General features: G+C 46.5%; 1 protein-coding gene across 2 annotated transcripts in view; it reads right to left on the reverse strand.

The window, feature by feature from the left end:
* The window catches only part of GABRB3 (gamma-aminobutyric acid type A receptor subunit beta3), a 219,629-nt gene that overhangs the window by 63,885 nt on the left and 136,575 nt on the right, over positions 1-19,169 (reverse strand). For both annotated transcript variants that reach the window (XM_019667756.1, XM_019667755.1), the window contains exon 4: positions 4,692-4,912. In XM_019667756.1, the coding sequence (XP_019523301.1) occupies positions 4,692-4,912 (221 nt within the window). The remainder of the gene's footprint in view (positions 1-4,691; positions 4,913-19,169) is intronic.

The raw sequence follows: 19,169 nt of genomic DNA on the forward strand, positions 1-19,169 counted from the left end.
CGTTATTCATCCTGTGAGCGTACATTTTTTTCTGGGGGAAAAGGTGTTTGGCCAGAACCACTCTAGAACATATAGTTTGGGAATAAGATGGCAGCCAAACCAAACAGGGGACTTGATTTGAATCTTCTGAAATAAGTTCTAGCTACATTTCAGCACTGCATTCCAACTTTAAGTGTGGAAATGACAACTTTAACACTTTAAGCAATTTTTAACAGCAAGTGGGAACTGTCCAATATATTTTCAAACCCATTTTGCAATAAGCTTCTCAGGCTGCACATGGCTACATTGTTTTGTAGCCATGTTCAGCCTGAGAAGCTTATTGCAAAGATGACTTAACCTCAAACACCCAGGCCCTTTTGGGAGCGAATCAAACACATTTTGTGAACTATTACCAGTTCCTAGCATCAGAGAAAATGTCAAAAGACACAAAAAGCATGGCCTGGAGAAAGATCATGTTACAAAGTTTCCTCAGTGGTGCAAGGTGAGACATTTGATGACATCCAGTGACCATTTGACTGGAAAAGAAAGATGGGAAGACAGGAAAGGGACAATTGCCTTCTCACAGACAGCAGAAAATGTCAGCCCAACAACGATGAAAACAGAGAAGCTTTGATGGGAGCAGGACCAAAACCTGTGAGACTCTTAGTCAGCCAGGATCTTCCGAGCTCCTGAGAGGTTGCCGTGCCCATAGGGAATTCTCAGAGGCCCTGTGTTCTCTCAGGATGGTGGGCAGGTCCTACCCAGAGCATGAACTCACATCACGTGGTGATGTGGACAGGGGCAACAGGCTCGGGTCATCGTCGTATTGAGCCTGTGTTCAAGCTCGTGCCAGGCCAAGTTCAAATTCAAGGGGCCATCAGATCATTGAGAAAGTGGTTCAGGATTTAAAACGACCTTGTATCCCTGCGAGAGCATGGTCACTTTCCAGTGTCCGTGTGAGTACTATGGGCATTCTTACAATGTCATCAGAGTAATGAATTCATGATTTCCCAGAATAAGACTGAGATGACCTACAAACCTACGTCAGGGGCAGCTCACCCACAGCCAGAGAGCACCGTATGCCCTGGATAAAGCAAGGCCCTCACTGACCCTGTACCGCCACGTCTGGTCACGAACAGGAAAAGGGAGCCCAAGGCACTAAACAGTGATGGACCTACCAGCATGGGCTACTGCTGGGTGTGGCGCGAAAGCCAGCCCCAATTGCCAGGGGTGAGAATTCCACCTTAAGGTCTCATGGATAGAGCCAGGCCACCTAGCATCTCAGGGACATAGCTAGGAGGAACGTAACCTCTGTGGGGTTGGACCTCCATCAGCAGATGCATACAAGGAAGAGAATAACAATCCCAGTGCTCCATAAACCTTCAAAGACCTCCGGGGCACCTATCAGGCCTCCTTCAGGCTCAGGCCATGGTACTATGGACAAAAAGAATACAATGTATCTCTGAGGTTACACACCCTGGCCCATCCCTTGTTTGCCATGTCACCAACATGGTCCAGTGAGTACAACAGAGAGGGGAGGGAAGGTAGGATTTGGGGCAATGGGAGAACACAGGGTGTCACCATTGTGAGAGCTCACATTGTTTTTTATCAAAAACACAATAGTGTGCATGTGTGTACGTGTATGCATATATCATATAGAATACAAGGTCAGACAATTAAGTTCACGAACTTTGTTGCAACGTTGTTGCTATCATTTTTGGATATCAGAGGGGTTATTCATTATGAATTTGTACCAACTAGACAAACAGTTAACCAAGTTTACTATTTGGAATTGCTGAAAATGTTAGACGACCTGAACTTTTTGCCAAGAATTCATGGCTCTTTGCATCACGACAACGCACCAGCTCACATGGCACTGTCAGTGAGGGAGTTTTTAGCCAGTAAACAAATAACTGCATTGAAACACCCTCCCTACTCACCTGATCTGGGCTCCAACAACTTCTTTTTTTACCCAAAGATAAAGGAAGTATTGAAAGGAAGACATTTTGATGACATTCAGGACATCAAGGGTAATACAGTGACAGCTCTGATGGCCATTCCGGAAAAAGATTTCCAAAATTGCTTTGAAGGGTGGACTAGGCACTGGCGTCAGTGCATAGCTTCCCAAGGGGAGGACTTTGAAGGTGACCATAGTGATAATTCAGCAATGAGGTATGTAGCATTTTTTCTAGGATGGGTTCACAAACTTAATTGTCTGAACTTGTATATGCAAATGGTGCTTCAGTTCTCATAGAATAACATTGAATATGTGTATACATGAATTTAATAAAATTATCAGTATTTGAAATACTAATGTTTTTTGTCCAAAAATTCAAATTTCTTTAAAGTCAAATTAATCTCTATAGCTACATGTGCTTTTTAATGTGAAGGCAGAGATTTCTAGATTAGCCAGTTTCGAAGGGATCTGATGGCTCAGTGGAGCCATCAGTGGATGTGCTGGTCTGTTGTTCAGAAATGTTCTTTCTGACAGTTTGTTCAGGTCCACATCGATCTAAAGAGTTGTCTCAAAAATATGAGGTTGTAAATTAAGATCGAAGGAGGATATGGAGACCACATTTGAATAAAAACCACAATTTACTGAGAAATCCATTTACTGATTTAAGGCTGTTTGAGATATATAATGGATGTAAATTTCTTAGAGTTTTTTTTTTTAGGTTATTGTACGAAGTTTGTTATTGAAAGTTTCCCATAGCTTATTATTACATTACTATTTAACTTTTTGCTATATATTAGTTTCCAGGCAAAGTATTAGCTAAAGAGATGGTTTTATTCTGTTGTTTTTTCTTATGCTTGCCTGTTTTATGGTATTAAATCCAATACTTTGAAATGGAATTTGGAAATTTATTACAGTTTTTTCATTTATATTATATCATTCTGTCTGCTATGGTTTGTATGTTTATTATGTTCCTTAAAATTCATGTTAAAATCCTAGCCCCCACCGGTGGTGGCATTGAGAGGTGGGAGCTTAGGTTATGAGGGTGATGTCCTCATGAATGAGATTGGTGTCCTTATAAAAGAGATCCCACAGAGCTCTCTGGCCCCTGTCGCCATGTGAGGACACAGCAAGCAGGTGCCCGCTGTATATGAGGAAGCCGGTCTGCACCAGACACTGAATTTGCTGGCACCTTGATCTTGAATGTCCAGCCTCCAGAACTCTGAGATTAAACATCTGTTGTTTATAAACCATTCAGTCCATGGTATTTTGTCACAGAAGCTGAAAGGACTAAGACGCTATCCCAACCAGTTTAAAGTTCTTTGCTTTTAATGGAGACATAGTAACATATTCTCTCTGGTAAGAAAAGATAGAAAGAAAACTAAAAATGCAAAGAGCCCAAATAGCAGGTTTTGTTTAAAAGCCAAGAAGGCATAGCTTAATTTTTATTGATATTTGCTTCCCCACTATACACACACACACACACACACACACACACACACACACACTATAATCCTATTCAGATTTTTTGGGGGGCTGGGGCAGGTACATGAAGGACATGTCTCCTCATTTTATGCTCACATGGTTTCTGGGTAACTTTTTGTCCTTGTTAGAACCACTGATGTCCTTGTTAGAACCTCCAGAAATTTACAACCACAGCTCTCATTTCTGGACAAAAATACTAAATTCTGAAAATGGCCAAAAGAAATGTTGACCTAGACTCTTTTCACAGTAACACCACGGTTCAGTTGACATGTGCCACTTTTTTTTTTCTCTTACAGTTAAAAAAGACTCTGATTTTTGCTAAAATCTTGACTCTTGTTCTCTATATTGCTGTTTTTTAGAAAGTCACTCAGCGCTCTCCACTTTAGGCAACGTTAAATTATTTCCTTCACTCATCTCAAAGCTCAAAAAGTCAGTGTTGTGGATTGAAATGTGTATTATCATGATTTCACTTAGGCCTGCTGGAGTCTTAGGTACAGGGCTATGGACTCACAACACTTTGAGATAAATCCTTTCTCCAAGACATCTAACTGTGTCCCCTCAAGACTGTGGGTCACCCTTAGGAGGCCTCAAGGGAACTTTTAGGCCAGGAGATCAAGAAAGAAATCTACAAAACAAAACAAAAATCCGTGCAAAAGTAACTCAAGAGATAAATGAGTTTTAAGAGCACCATTTAGCAAGCGGCTGATATTCACAAAGCATGATGGGAAGACCTGGTGGTTTCCAGGGTAACCAGAGAAGCCCAGGGCCTTGTGGGGGCCCCAGACAGCAGTCCAGTTTCCCAACAGGAAACCTCCCACTTAGTCATTCCCATAAATAATGGCACCACCTCATAAGGCTCCATGGAGACCATACCCATATCCACATAACAAAACTTTTTTTCCAACTCTTTTTTTCTTCTCCCCCAACTCTGCAGATGGCTTTGGGAAAACTTTCCTGAAAGCTTCTGCAGTGTCAGGGCATTATTAGCCACAGGGCTTTGCAGCTGTAACATAGGAAATCCATCCGAGGGCGTTGGGTTCTCAGATACAGCAGCCCGATTCTATCAAATCAGTCCCACGAGGCTGAACCCTGGCTCGATGACTATTTATTGTAACAGTAGTGCCCCAAATCTTACAAGGTTTATTTGTCTGCAAAGCTCAAAGTGTTTCACAGCTGTCTCATAATAGCCTGAGGACATGGCCGTCCCTACTCTGAGCACCTCGAATGAGAAGTTCAAGGCCAGCACACCCCCAGCCCCGAGGGGCAGACAGACCTGAGCCCGTACAACACGGTCCCATCAGGATGCAGCCGGATCATGCGGTTCTTCACCGTCACTCCGTGCACAAAGGACTTTTTATCATTTAAGAAATACGTGTCAGGCACCCACAGCTGGTCAGCCACTCGGTTGTCAAGCGTAAGGTTGAGAGGAATCCCAGAATAGGCGAGTCTTTTATCTCTCCAGTATTGTTGGAAATACATGGTTAAGGTGTAATCCTGGGGACACAAAGAAAAGAAAGCCATTAGTCTGTGCCCAGTCACAGGCGAGCCTGCGCCACAACGGGCCAAGTCCAGGTTGGAATCTGGGAGAAGTGGGCATTATTTTCATGCAGGGTGGAGAGCAGCGGTTATGTTCTTGTACAGGCAAGGACCAGGTTTAATAGGTACATGTCACGTCTATCTATAAATGTTCTGTTTTATTTAGGTCAGGACCAGACTAGACAAATTGGCATTTAAGAGAAACCACACAGAAATAAAGGGCAAAAACAAAGTCATCAGGTTGCTGGCAGGGAACCTGAGTGTCCCTGGAAGGGCTCCCCTTGGTAGCTCAGCCTCAGTCCCTGTGGCTGGACCACCCAGGACAGAAGAGCAATACCTATGGACCCTCCGCTGTAAGCTATGTCCCCATGCTCTGCCCTCCCCGAGGACTGTGGATACAAACGCTCCACAAACACCCAGTGCAGACACATGACCCGTGGGACGCCTTTATACTTCATCCATCACATTTTCTTTGACTCCCAGATTGTCACTGCCAAGTCTACACTAACTGGACCATGTCTTCACCTTGAGAGGATGACATATTCATGTGGGGAGAATGAGAGCCTGACGCTGAAGCTGGATGTGGGAGGAGATGGGCCACAGTGCAGCCCCCACACACCTGCCAACAAAACAAGCAACTATCTGCGCAGATGACCTGCCTTTTGTTTCTGTTTTTGGTCTTGGTTTTGTTTTTGCAAAGTAGTTAGTGCAATAATGAAGTGGAAAAGAGTCAAATCAGAAGCCGAGCGTGGAAATTCTTTTTAAAAAATTTTTATTCTTTTTGGCAATCGCTATTCTAGTGTAGAATGATCAAGTCTGAAAATTTAGTAATATTCACGGGACACCCTGAACTCCACTGTGGAAGGATCCAAGCTGGAAATCCAAAGGTGAATAGGTGAACCATCCAACTAGGGCAGGACGAACCCCTGCTGTTACACACAGGAGGTTCTGACATCACACATGTGCCTCAAGGAGCCTGCAAACACCCTCGCTCTGTGGGCATGGCAGGCGGATGGCAGGTGGTTCAAGAATCCATCTCAAGCACAAGCTTCTGACATCCCATCCAACATTGCTTGTCTGCCCTCCCGGGGCAGCAACAAGGCCTTTTATTACTGATCTCAAAGTACTGGAACATAGAGGCCTCTGACATGACAAAGAGCACACTTGGGCAGTCGTCTCCAGGTATTTCCAGACAAGGAGGTGACAAAACCAATACATACTCCACAACTAGAAACAAAATATATTTTAAGCTAGAGGCTCATAAAAAAACCAGGAGAGCGGGAAACCAAGACAATTCGAATGGGCTGGGGAGTCTTTATAGAGGTTTGAGTGGATGAGAAGAGACACAGGAATTTTGCACAGGCTCCAACCTGGCAGAGCTCCCCTGCTCCCACCACCAACGAGCAGGTGGCACTGAAGATGGACCTTCCTTAGCTAGGGATCAGGGAGGGGCATGGAAATTCACACGGGGATGAGCTTTTGCTGTGCTGATGGGGACACTGTTCAGTCTGGGGTTGCTGGAACTTAGGGTGAAAAGGCGAAAAGGACAGGAGGATGGGCAGGGCTGGGCCCCTTGCCCGCGAGCATTACACGGAGAACTTGAAAGTCAGCTCTAGAGTCAATGAAAGTCCCTGATGGTCTCCAAGGAGCAAGTGAAGTCACCAAGATGCATTAGCCATGTCTTTCTTTTTTTTTTCTCATTTTTTTAGCATCTGGGCCCTGGCTGACCCTGGAGGGACTGCCTCCCTCTCTCTCTCCCTCCAGGAGGACTGGTTCCTAGAGATGGTTATCAGCTGTGCCAAGACTGACCCCTCCAGAGCTCACACCCCCAACCGGCAACCGGGAAGGAGGGGCTGTTAGGGACATCCTGAGAAGTTCACAGACCCCCCAGGCTTGTCATACGACCCCCATGTGCAAATGGATCTGTAAAGGGCGCCATCTTGCACACTGCTCCCCATTATATTAGCTTTACTTAACCAAGGCAAAATGCATTTTGACTGATACATGCAAAGTTTGGGTGGTATGACATGATGGGAATAAGTTAATGGCAGCTGCTAAAGGATTCTCCGCTTGAACAAAGCCCTCCACATCGCATCCTGATGGAAGTACAAGAGTCTCGTCTGTTTCTTTCGTTGGTTCCTGAGCCCACATCCTATGCCTGAGTCATGAAGTCCAGTGTCTTCCCCATCCACCTTCCCCACTGGAGCCCAGCTGTCACTCACAGTCGGAAAGCTTGGGTGGGGTTCTTGTTTAGGCTGTGCTGCTGTCCACACCATCAGCAGTGTCTTCCCACTCAGGTCCTGGGTGTTTGCTGAGGTGACTTGAGCAGGTTGGGGTGGAGAGAAAGCTTAGGGAACAGGTTGAGGACAGGTAGCTGCCCCGTCAGCTGTGCCTTCGAGCGCAGGGGCCTCAGAGCATCAGTGGGGACGCTAGTCACGCTAAGTCACTAGTGTGTCGGCATTCTGTTTCTTTCCTCTGCAGAGAGTGGCAGGTGACAGAAGGCAACCATGGGCAGGTCCAAGCTGCCTCTGCTCCCCTGTGCACTTGGGAGGCGGCTGATGGAGGATTTCATTGTCTGGGGACCACACTGCTGACCCTGGGTGGTGAGCAGGCACCCATCCACCCCGCAGTTAACTGGTTCTGTCCCTCAGCCAGGCCTCAGGTTAGTGTCGTCTTATTTAAATGCAGAGCAAGGAGTGTTAGCATTGCCATTATGATCCCCCATTGGTGAAGGAGGAAACTTTGGAGAGCTCAAGTAACTTCCCGCCCCCACCGTGTCCCAATAAACTGGGGAAGTGGGACTTGAAGCTGGGCTGCCTGGACACAGCTCTCAGTCAGGAAGCTCTAAGGGGTGAGGAGTGAAGGGGTCCTGTGTGTGTGTGGGGGGGGGCGGTGGTTCTCAAGGATGTCTGGAGGGAGGTAACTTAAGTTTTGAGGGAAAGTCTTAAGAGCTGACACCACAGCCCATCCTTGCAAAGGCTTAGTGCAGCTGCTGTTCAGACAGGTGCCTGTGAACACTTGTTTACTTCAGGGGATGCCAGGTAGGTCACTGGTCTCCACATCTGCAGTGAGGTGGTCTGGACCAAAACGAGGAGGGGCAGTTTGTGTGGGATGCCCGAGTCTGCCAGCATTCTCAGAAAAAGAAGAGACCTCGAGACTCTCACCACCAGGAATTCACAGGGATCTTGGCGGCAGCAGGCTAAGGGCAGGGGACCCTGGACCCCTCATGGAACATGAGATGGGGATGGGGCAGGAATCTTTTGTTCCTTCTCTTAAGGCTCCAGGTGGACTCAGGTGATGTCTCCTGCTGTGAAAAAGAGCAGGGCGATAAGACATGGGTGCCAATGCCTGAGCATTTCGGAGAACAGCCAAGCCAGCCAACTGTGCTGCTGAAGTCCCTGCTGGTGGCCAAAGGGCTGGGTAGGTGGCAGTAGGCACCAAAATGAGACGGACAGTGATATTGCTCAGTCAGCCAGCCCTCCACCAGTGTGGTTGGTGAGCCTAGCTCTTTAACCAGCCCTAGACAGCACACGGAAGGAAGGAAGGAAGGAAGGAAGGAAGGAAGGAAGGAAGGAAGGAAGGAAGAAAGGAGCAGAGAAAGGGTGGCCCCATGGGGCCTTTTGTGCCTTCCCCCCTCTTCCTGGGCTTGTCACCCCCAAAAGCAGTGCAGCTGAGGGAGGCCCTAGAGGGAAGCAAAGGGGACACAGCCGAGGTCCTGAAATGGCATTTCTCAAATGAGGGGCTCCTGGAAGCCTGAGGGTAATGGGATGAGGACCAGGCAGGCCCCGTGAGTCCCTTGATGGTGATGGTGAGAAGCATCCCCACTCCTTGGCCTTGTTGAGCTCACTGTGTCCCTGACTTTCATCTTTGTTCTGGTGGCCTGGTTCCCCTCGGTACAGTGAAGAATCTTTAGGTACACAGGGCACAGGACACTAAGACACCAAGAGCCTCTGCCAGGGTGACAGGGCATCATGGTTGTTATCGCCTTCCCACCTCAGCCCTTTGCAGGGCAGACCAAAGCTCCTGGGACAGACATTAAGGACAAATGTGGGGATAAGTCAGTGTCACAGAGCAGCCAGGCTCAGCAGAGAGGGTGAGGAGCGTGGAGAAGAGCAGGGCGGGTGGGGCAGTGTGTGTTGGGGAGGAGCAGATACAGGGGACCAGCCAGCCCCTCCCCCGTGCTGGCCCTCAAGCCCTGGGAGGATGGGCTTAATTAGAGAACACACCCTGGGGAGCGACCCCCTGTCTCCTGGCACTGATTCTTGGATCAGCATAAACACTGAAGTGAGAATTGTATTCAAATCACAGTCTCTCTTAAAAAGAATCTTACAGACAAAATGATTCAATTAAAGGGACTTTATTGCCCTGGGCTTCTCTTTAGAGAACATAAAGCCCTTTGATAATCTAATGAAGTCAAGGGCCCCTTCCCCTCTGTGTGTGTGGTGTGTGTGTGTGTGTGTGTGTGTGTGTGTCAAATCAATCAGCATGACACACTGAAGCCCACCGAGATGTAAGTCCCCACAGGCTTCACACTGCAGCAAATATGAATGGGCAGAGTCCCACAAGCTTGTAAGTCACGTGTTTAAAATTTGCATAATGTTTTCCAATTGAAAAAATGACACAAGGGTTGTTAGGTTTTGCCTCAGATTACAAAATTCCATTTCAGGCAAAAGCTAGAAGCCTGAGTTTTTGGGTGAGACACCAGCCCAGCTCAGGGTCCCCGGGTTGGAGCCAGTGGACTCAGGTAGGCATGGGTGGGGCAGGAAGGGCTAAGGTGGCCAGGAAAGGATGGATGCACGCAGAGCTCTAGGAGAAAGCAGGTTGCTGAGGGCTGGGAGCGGGCATTCCTGAATATGAGCCAAGCATTTATACATAGGTGAGGTCCTTTCAAAAATCTCCCGAGAATAGACAAACAGCAGCAGTACCAACAAATGACAAATTAACAAAAGAAAACCTCAGCCCAGCTCAAAGAAACTGCAGTAAGAGATAAACAGCAAAGTTTCTTCTTGCTTGTGGAAATCTCCTGGCATTTATCGCATTAAAATGACAAGAATACATATTTGAAAGTGGAAATATTGCTCATTATTCTGCAATTAAGTAATTGCCTAGATTTCCTCAACACAGGAAATGAAGAAAAAATTCCCCAACCCTGAGAAAGAAATGCAATCTCTAAACCCAATTTAAATATTTAACTGCAGCTGTGAAAGCCACGGGACACCAGCATTTGCATCTCTTCAGCAAGTCTGTGCTCCAAAGCCTCCCAGGTAAACTGCTCTCGGGTCAGGAAGACTGAGAAATCGTTCTCAGAAGCTTGCATAAGCCTGAAGTGCCCGAGGCTTCCTCTGCAGGCATTTCTGCCATTAAGATCAGGCTGGGGGAATTTGGGCACCTCTATCCACAAAATTTACTTAGAAAATTCTAACACATTCCTTTAAGTAGCCACAAATTGCACCCATCTCTCCTCCCACAACAGATTTTCATGGTATCTAGGTTCCCACTGGTTGAATCCATATGGTGATCTTTCATAAGAAAGCCTGACACCCCTCTTTCTGATCTGCTCTCCCTGCCCCCCTCTTGCTTCAAGCAGCCATAGCATGTCCACCAAGGCCAAGAACCCTGCTGGGTGCTAGGGACCAGAGATAAGGGCTCATCATCTGTACCTTTAAGCAGCTCATATTCTGGTGGGGTGGACATAAAATCAACCCCCACTCCCCATTCCCAAACACACCCAAAGTGATTAAGACAAGAAGCTTTGGAATCAAACAAGCCCAAATCTCCAGTCGGCCTCCTGCTGGCTGGGCGAAGGTGGGCAAAGCATTTCACTGTCCTCAACCCACATACTCTCTCCCCTGGGAAGCCTGCCTGGCACACACTCTGAGGGGCTCAGTGACTAGAGAAACATTCTGAGATGTCCTCAATTAAGTGACAGCGGGCCGGAGTGTGAGAGAAAGAGACAAGAGTAAGTGAGCAGTTAATAGAGGGGGGAGGGGGGCAGCTAATGGGCTGCTCACATTCCCGCGTCTGTGGGAGGGTGGAATCAACTTCCAGGCAGCTCTCTGAAAAGAAGAGCCTCCAAACACCGCCATCCTGCCTGTGCATAAACTTTGGGGACTGTTGCCCCAGCCCATCAAAAACAGTACCTATTTCTTCCTGACAGACTGCACCTATCCTAGAACTGCCCCCGTCACCTGTGGTCAATGCAAATTCTTTCAAACAAACTCACATCTTCCTTTCCCAAAATATGAGTGTTATGTATAAAAGCACCTGTCAACCTTAGGACAGTGGACCTGTGACCTCAGCATCCAGCCCAGCTGCTGATGGTGTAGACCTCATGCCTCAGGACCCGCCCTTTTTCTGGGTAGCATGTGGCTCAATCTTTTTCAGAAAAGCTTCGGGCCGTGAACGTTTTTGTTGAACATCAGCACAACGGAGAGCTCAAGGTGAGCAGTGAAAAAGCACACAAGAGTGCAGAGGTGTCACCGTAAGGCACACCTACTGAAGCCTAGGGCCCGCGGGGGAGGCAGCCGGAGTGTGATGGGAGGAAGGCTGTGGAGAGTTCTGGTCTTACAGCCACTATAACTGCCCAAAGGCTCGTAAGCTGCGTTTTATATTCATCCACTTACACACTACTTGTACTCAGATGAACCAGCCACCTCCGCATGAAATGAGGTCTGGAAGGGCTGAAGAAAAGTTACAAGTTCCCCAGTCCCCCAAAGCTACCTGAAAAACTGACATAGGATATAAATTATTTTGAAAATAAGTTTTCTTTTCATGTATAAAAAAATACCAGAGATATTTTTCTGGACTCTGATAGGTTTGAAAAGCAAAATAATTGTACTGACCCACATTCAAAGGACCAAAAAATGTGTGGTGGCAGGAAAAACTGAAAGTCCAATCTATACCAGTGAGAACCAGGAAAGTGTGAGACAGGTGCCCTTGGCTAAAGAAACCCTCCAGCAGGGGCTGGTTTGCAGGGGGCCACAGAGTCCAGAAGCGGGGAGGCGGAGGGGGGCTTCCTTGCCCTGCGCCTACCTGCAAAAGTTACCTGAGCCTCAGCAACCTCTGGTGGGAAAACGAAATGGAAATTGCTCATTTTACAAAAGGGCTCCGCCAAGTCACTGAGTTCACAATGCTTAATGTGGCGCTTGCCTCTGAACAGGCGTCCGGAAAACGCTGCCCTCTTCCTTCACCCCTAAAAGAAGCCTGTCCAGCACCTGGTGAGAAAGGATCTGTTTACCAGGTGGGCCCCAGCTCACAGTGAGACAGGAAAATTATAGGCAGTCAGGGAAATTGCCAGGTAGAGGGAATCAGGGTGGAAACCATAACAAGGCCAGGGAAATAATTTTATTAGCTAACAGATAGGCTTAAGTCACAGGACACGCTGGAGTGACAAACTCAGGTGGGGGAAGAGAAAGGCCTCTTTTTCCAAGTCAGGGATTCCCAGATAGAATGCATACCTTCAAAGTGATTATTTAACGTAAGATAAGACTGTCAGGGGTCCTTTCTTCAAAGCCAGTCTCTGCTAACATGCTCTCCTCAGAGCAGACATTGATTAAGCTGATTAAGCTCTGAGGAAATTAGACAGTTTCGAGAAAACGCCTCCTCTGGCCTAAGCAACAATGTAAATCTGATAATAGTGTCAAGAGGCACCAGGTAGCGCCCCTCCCCAGACACGCCAAAGGTATAAAAACCAAAGCTTTTGCCCTAACTAGGAGGCACCCCAGTCGGGACATCCTCTCATTTTGAGAGCTGTTATTTTCTCTCTAATAAACTGTCCTCTGTTACAAACTTTACCTCTCTGGTCCATGTCTCCATTCTTTGGCTTCACGAGACCACGAATCCCGGCGTATACACACACACACACACACACACACACACACACACACACACACACACACACACGAAAATCCTGCATCAACAGTGTCACACCAAGTACACACCAAACTGCAAGGGAAAACACGCTGTTACCCTCGGAGGCAAGTTAAAACACACTCGGCCGGATACTTCAGTGTAGAACTCTCAACACTATCTGAAGCAGGTTTCAAACAAACTTGTTCCCAAAAATGCGTCAGGTCATTGGGCTTTTCATAAAACACTTATTCTGCTGTGAAATATTTTGAAATTGCGAAGCAAAATTAAACACAAATTTGTAAAATGGCGACAGCACTAACAAAAACAAAGCCAGCCATCCTGCTGGGCCTGACCCTCAGGCACTCCAGGGTTCACCTCCCCCCACCCCTCCCCATTTAAAATTGGGGAAAACTCCATTTTATAGTCAACTGGCCCTCTGTATAATGAACCTTTTCACTAAGTGTCCCCTCCACAGTCCACTTTAACTGAAAACCTACGATAGTCTTTCTTAGGGAAGGCTGCTTGTCCTCCCAAACTGGGCACCCAGGAGCCAGGAGGGAGGCCCACCCCGCCTTCCATTCCTGACTCCAGCCTCCAGATCTTTCTTCCTCCACTGGTTTCTCTGGCCCATTGCGCTTTCCTGAGATTTCCATGGATGGATCATGCTGTCTTCTGAAACTTTCCATCCAGACGCCCCATGTGCAACCCAAGCTCGATAGGTCTACAACTAACTCATTAGCTTTCTACCCCAAATCTGTCCCCCGCTCTTGTACCTCCAGCCACCCACTCACTCAGCCAAACCAAGCACAGAGGCTGAGTATCGGCCTCTTCTCTCTCATCCTGCACTCCGTATGCACTCAGGCACTGGGTTCTGTTGGTCCTGCTTCCTAAACACACTCCGTGTCTAGAACGGGATCAGCAGGGAGCAGCAGCACGAGGGTTCAGTGTTCTCACAGAGGTCCCTGACGATGGGTTAAGGTGAGCTCCTGGACGCCCAGGCTGCACCCCACAAGAACAGCTTCCCATCCAGAGCAGGCTGAGTCCTACACCAGACTTCAGGTGCATCATGTGGCAAACAGGAGACTACATAAGATGATGAGATGCCTCGTACTCTGTATGGGAACAGATGCCCCAACAGCACAGAAACTGTATGAATGAATTTCAGGGATGCGCTTGTACATGAGAGAGGCGTCGTATATTCTCCTTTATTTTAAATGAGTATTTATCTGAATAATAGTCACTAAAGACATCAGACTCTTCAGGGAATTTACATACATTCCAGCAACTACCACTGTTTACTAGGCTTCCAAAAGGGGACACAATAACTCCTAAGTGTGTCACCCACCCACAGGTGCTCCAAGAACCATGAGATACAGCCATACTGAGTGCGCAAGGCGCCCTCAAAACCTTCATATATGAAAGATATTTAAACAACTGGGAGAATGTTGCACCTGGAGACTCGTGGGGCTCTGTGTGGTGTTTGTCAAGCCCTGTGCTTCCCTGGCTTGAGCGTGCTGCCTGCAGATGACCGTGCTGCCTGCAGATGACCGTGAGGCCAAGAAATCTACGTCCTTAAATTCTGATGGTAACCCCTTGTGTTACATTGTTTATAGAGCTCACATTATTAGACTTGCTGAACGAAGTATCACTTAAAATTGTTTCTCTCTGAATCCCTTCAAGAGAGCAGACAAGGCAAAAAAAAAAAAAAGCTTCAACAGAAAAAAGGGCATTTATTTATCGTAAAATAAAAGGTGAATATTTCCATTTTAAACCAAGAACCCCGCCTATGTATTTATACTGTGAGAATTCAAAAGCCCTTTGATTTTATATATGCGACTCTACATCAGGATTTAACAATGGATTTCCTCTCCACAAAGACACATCACGTGGGTTAGTGCTGCCACACATTTTAAAGCACTTTCCGTTTCCAAGAAGACGTGCTATTTTTAGACAGCAAGCCCATTCATTTCTGAGATCATGTCTATTTCTGGAGTCTAGCCAGAAATTGTTAGGCTACTGCTATTACACGAATCACAATAGTAACAATATTACAAATCATATCACTGAAAAATATTCATTTGATAGTTTTTTTTGAATTGATATTAATTTCAGAATTATTTGGATTATCTGCATGGAATTACACGAAGCTGTCTTATCTTTTTTTAATTTATTTTTTATTATTAGTTTCAGGTATACAAAACAATGCACTAGTTATTTTTTTCATCTCTCACAAAGTAACAACACCTCTCCCCCTATCCACTGCACTCTCACCCCCAATATCATACTTATCTATTATGAAGCTGTCTTATCTTATGGATATTATAATCAAAGCCTATGTCACCAGAAATTACGATGGAGGTGTTCACACAGTCCATCAGCATAGTGCCCAGAGAGAGACACAAGTGCTAATCTTTAGATAGGACAGGGGTGACACCTTATTCCTGCCTTTTGAACAAAGGACTCTGCTTTCATTTTGCACTGGGCCTCACAAATTATGTAGCTGTGAGTAGTAAACTATCCTTTGTCTCTGACCCACGAGTTCACGTCTTTTTGTGGCATCCATGAAATGGGGTAAAAAACCCCAGACCCTTGAAACAAACTCTCTTGCTTTTCCTCCTACCCAACTGGCCCATCTCCTTTGCTGCTCTTTCAATTCTTTTCTTCTTCCTGCTCAAGCACCCCAGGACTCCTCGTTCTGTTCCCCCACCTATCCACGTACTCACCCAAACCTTCGTCCCATTTCTTTCCTCCCTACACTCACTTCCTTAGTAATTGCTTCTAGACTCATGACTTTACATTTTTCTATATGCTTAGAATTTCCAAATTTTCCCTCCAACCCAATTTTTAAATCAAACTCCAGAATCAGTTAAAGGCACCCATACGGAACTGCTAATCTTACACTCAAAATGATTTCACTTATAGTCTTCCCAACTCGCTTCATGGCACTCCATCCTTAGTCAAGTCAAAATCTCCAATCATCTTTCCCTCACCTCTTCTCCCACATTCTACATCAGCCTGGGGGTCAGCCACTTGTCATCACTGCCGTGGCTATCACCCTGGTCAAACACCACCTCTGTCTCCCTCTGTACTAGAGCAGCCTCCTAACTGGCCCCTGCCACTCCCTTCCCCATGATCCTGTTCTCCAACAAAGCATCCAGAGTGATTTTTAATAATTTCAGTCATACCATTTGCCCCTGTGTTCACAACCACACAAGGGTCCCTATTTCACTAGAAGTAAAGCCCAGTGGACGTGCTCAGGCCCACGTACCACCTCTCTGACCTCATCCCCTGCTACCACCCCCTCTTCTAACTTCAACAATACCCTGTTTGTTGTTCCTTAAACTTAGACGTTCTCTTAGCTCAGGCCCTTTGCATCAACTCTTCCTTCTGCCAGGGAACTCTCTCCCCAGATGACCTTCTGCCTGACTTCCTCACCTTTTCACTGAGCCTTTCCTGACAATGGCAACCCCCACTGGCCCCCTGGACCCTTTTATCCTATTAACCCTAATCATGTTCTGGATGATATATTGACTGATTGCATTTATGTATTATGTTTGTTTCCCCTCCCCCATGCTAGAATATGAGCTGCATGAGTGCAGAATTTTCTTTCTGTCTTGTTCGCTGATGTTCCCAGCATAGGGATAAGGCAGTGCCCAGCACAGAAAACATTTGCTGCACGAGTGAGCAGAAGTCCCATGTACCCGGGGTGGCCGGCGTGTCCCCTCATAGAAGTCCTGCATGTGCTGTCTCCTGGTGCTCCAGATCTGTTGATAATCTTGCATCACATCCAGTGAAATTTCTCTGCAGTTTAAAGTCAGCCCCCAAATCCAGGTTAGAACAGGTGTGTGGTGCCCATTCCCAGGGCAGACACTTTCCACGTTGACTAGAGCCCAGGTGGCACAGGCTTATTTCCTTATCACCTCCCTGGGATGGTTGGGGAATTTTTTTTCTGGAACACCGTTTCAAAGGATGCATAGCCCTTGAGTGTGCCAGCTCTGTGAAGTCTCAATTCTAAGTCTGCGCTTTGTGGGGTTCCTATTCTAGTCTCCTGTTTCTGCCTGGCCACCAATACCCAGCCACTCGATGACATGGATGAATGACCCAGGGCTTTCTCTCCAAATCTCTGCCCTTTCCTGTGGCTCCTGGGGCTTCCCCTTATTTTCCTGTGAATTAAGAGGCTCATTTAAATGATGTTTATTATGATTTGCTCACCATTTTAATGGCTTCATGCCGAGAGGTCTTTAGAATGTCTAGTCCACCATATTGTTGGACACAGAAGCCCCCAGCCCCTCACCAATCCGCCTGGGGTTTGTTCCATCTGCAGCCTGGGCCCAGCGAGGCTGCCCAACGACCTCCAGAGGGCACCCTCTGGTCCTCATCTGATTCAACAGCTGGCAGTTTCCAGCATGGATGACAGCTTTGCTCCTTGAGACACTGCTCAGCTTCGGACACACTCACTCTTCCTGCCTTTCTACTCCGCCGGCTGTTCAGCTCAGGGCTCCTGTGCTAGCACCTCCCCATCTATGCCTCCTTGTTTGCTTACATCGGGCTTGTCTCCATTCCTTCCATCCTCTCTTCCACTGTGATCTCATTCATTTCTGAGATACTTAACAAACTCTGTAGCTGATGACTCCCCCATTTTTATCTGCAGCCCCAATTCTTTATCCAGCTGCCTTCTTGACAGGTCTATGTGGTAGCGCCTTTGTCATCTGTATTCTTTCTCTTTCCTCATCCCCCAGTCCAATTCAAGGGCCTATCCCAGCTGCAATGGATCTGAGGTAAGGCCCCACACTGGTGTTTTAAATGCTCCATTTTGGCTATTCTTATTTTTCATATAATTAACCTTTGCACCATGAGTTCATATTCTGATCACTATTTTCACTTAAAATTATACCGCACCTTTTAACCTCACTACAATCAGGAAACTCTATTCCCTGACATCAGCAGTCTATATTTGGAAATCCTGCACGTATGTTCCATAATCAGGCATGTGGACAGCTCCCGCCACGCGCTGCTGTGGACAGGAAACATGTGCTGGGCGGGCTGCAAGAGCCACCTCCCCACCGGCTTCTGAGTTTCCAGTGGATGCCAGTACAGTCTCATTGCAATCCACTTCAAGCTGTCTCAACAAAACCATCAACTCCACGTCAAGAGCTGGCATGACGGACACTAAGAAGACACGGGTCAGGGCTCTGGAAGTGCAGGTGTCTGAGGACAGCCACAGAGCACAAGGTCCTGCCTCGTTCCAGGGTCCTGATGCTGTAAATAACTGTGGCCACCCACCCCACGTGCGCTGTTACCGCCAAACACCACTCCGGCAAGCTGCCTGGGATTGAGAAGGGAAGTGAATATTTCAGAATGCTTATTGTGTGCATGCTAACTTTCCTGGCTATTTGTTTTCATTTCATAATGATCTTTTCATATCATAGAGTGTATTCACATAGTGTATTTACATAGAAATGCAGCACTCTCATGATAACCTGACACTCTGATATATTCAGTTTCTTTAAGCTGTTGCATGATGGTTATGCTTGTTTTAATTCCTCTAGTATCTGCGTCTGGTAAATGTAAACAGATATTTACTATTACTCCCTTTCAGTGTATCCCACACATGGAAAGTGAAGAATTCATGAAGAGAAGGTGAATTGTCTACGGTACCAACAGGAGTTGAGACCAAATGATTTTGATTATTCAAATGTCCGTACTTTGCTTCAGAAGTTGATAAATAAACAAGAACTACTCAGCTATTGAAAAGGAAGAGCATCAGTTTCCTTTAGCAGACAGTTGTGGTTCTCCTGAACTTAAACAGAATATCGGATCCTACTGATATTCAAACAAGTTCAAAGGACCCATGTCTGGGAGCTCCAGCCATTGAAAGCACACATGAAGCATCCAAGTGGTGACTCAACGCAGCAAAAGGTCTCTATTCACCAAGGTGCTGGTTAGAGCATCAACTATCAAGTTAATTGTACATTTCCTTGATCTTGTGAGAAATGTTAGATATTAAAATACAGGCTTTCCATATGTGACTTGCCTTATGTTGGAGAGCAGCGAGGCTATTTTTAGTGTGAGAACAATAATTGTAGTGTCCTTTATGCTTTTCATCCCTTCGCAGGCTCTCTCAGGGACCTCACAGCTAGGATTCGGCCACTGTGTTGACAGACACATTTTCAGCCAAAAGACACAGCTTGTAGACACATTTTCCTTCCCATGAGTTTGGAATTGTATGTGTGTGTATACACATTTACGTGTATACACATACACATATGTGTGTGTGCTTGTGAGTGTGTGTGCACGTGTGTGTATAGTCCCTGGTCCTTATTCTTAAAACTATTTATCCTGCAGGACCTGCAGCGTATATGCA

Source organism: Hipposideros armiger, unplaced genomic scaffold (assembly GCF_001890085.2).
Source record: "Hipposideros armiger isolate ML-2016 unplaced genomic scaffold, ASM189008v1 scaffold_504, whole genome shotgun sequence".
NCBI lineage: Eukaryota > Metazoa > Chordata > Mammalia > Chiroptera > Hipposideridae > Hipposideros > Hipposideros armiger.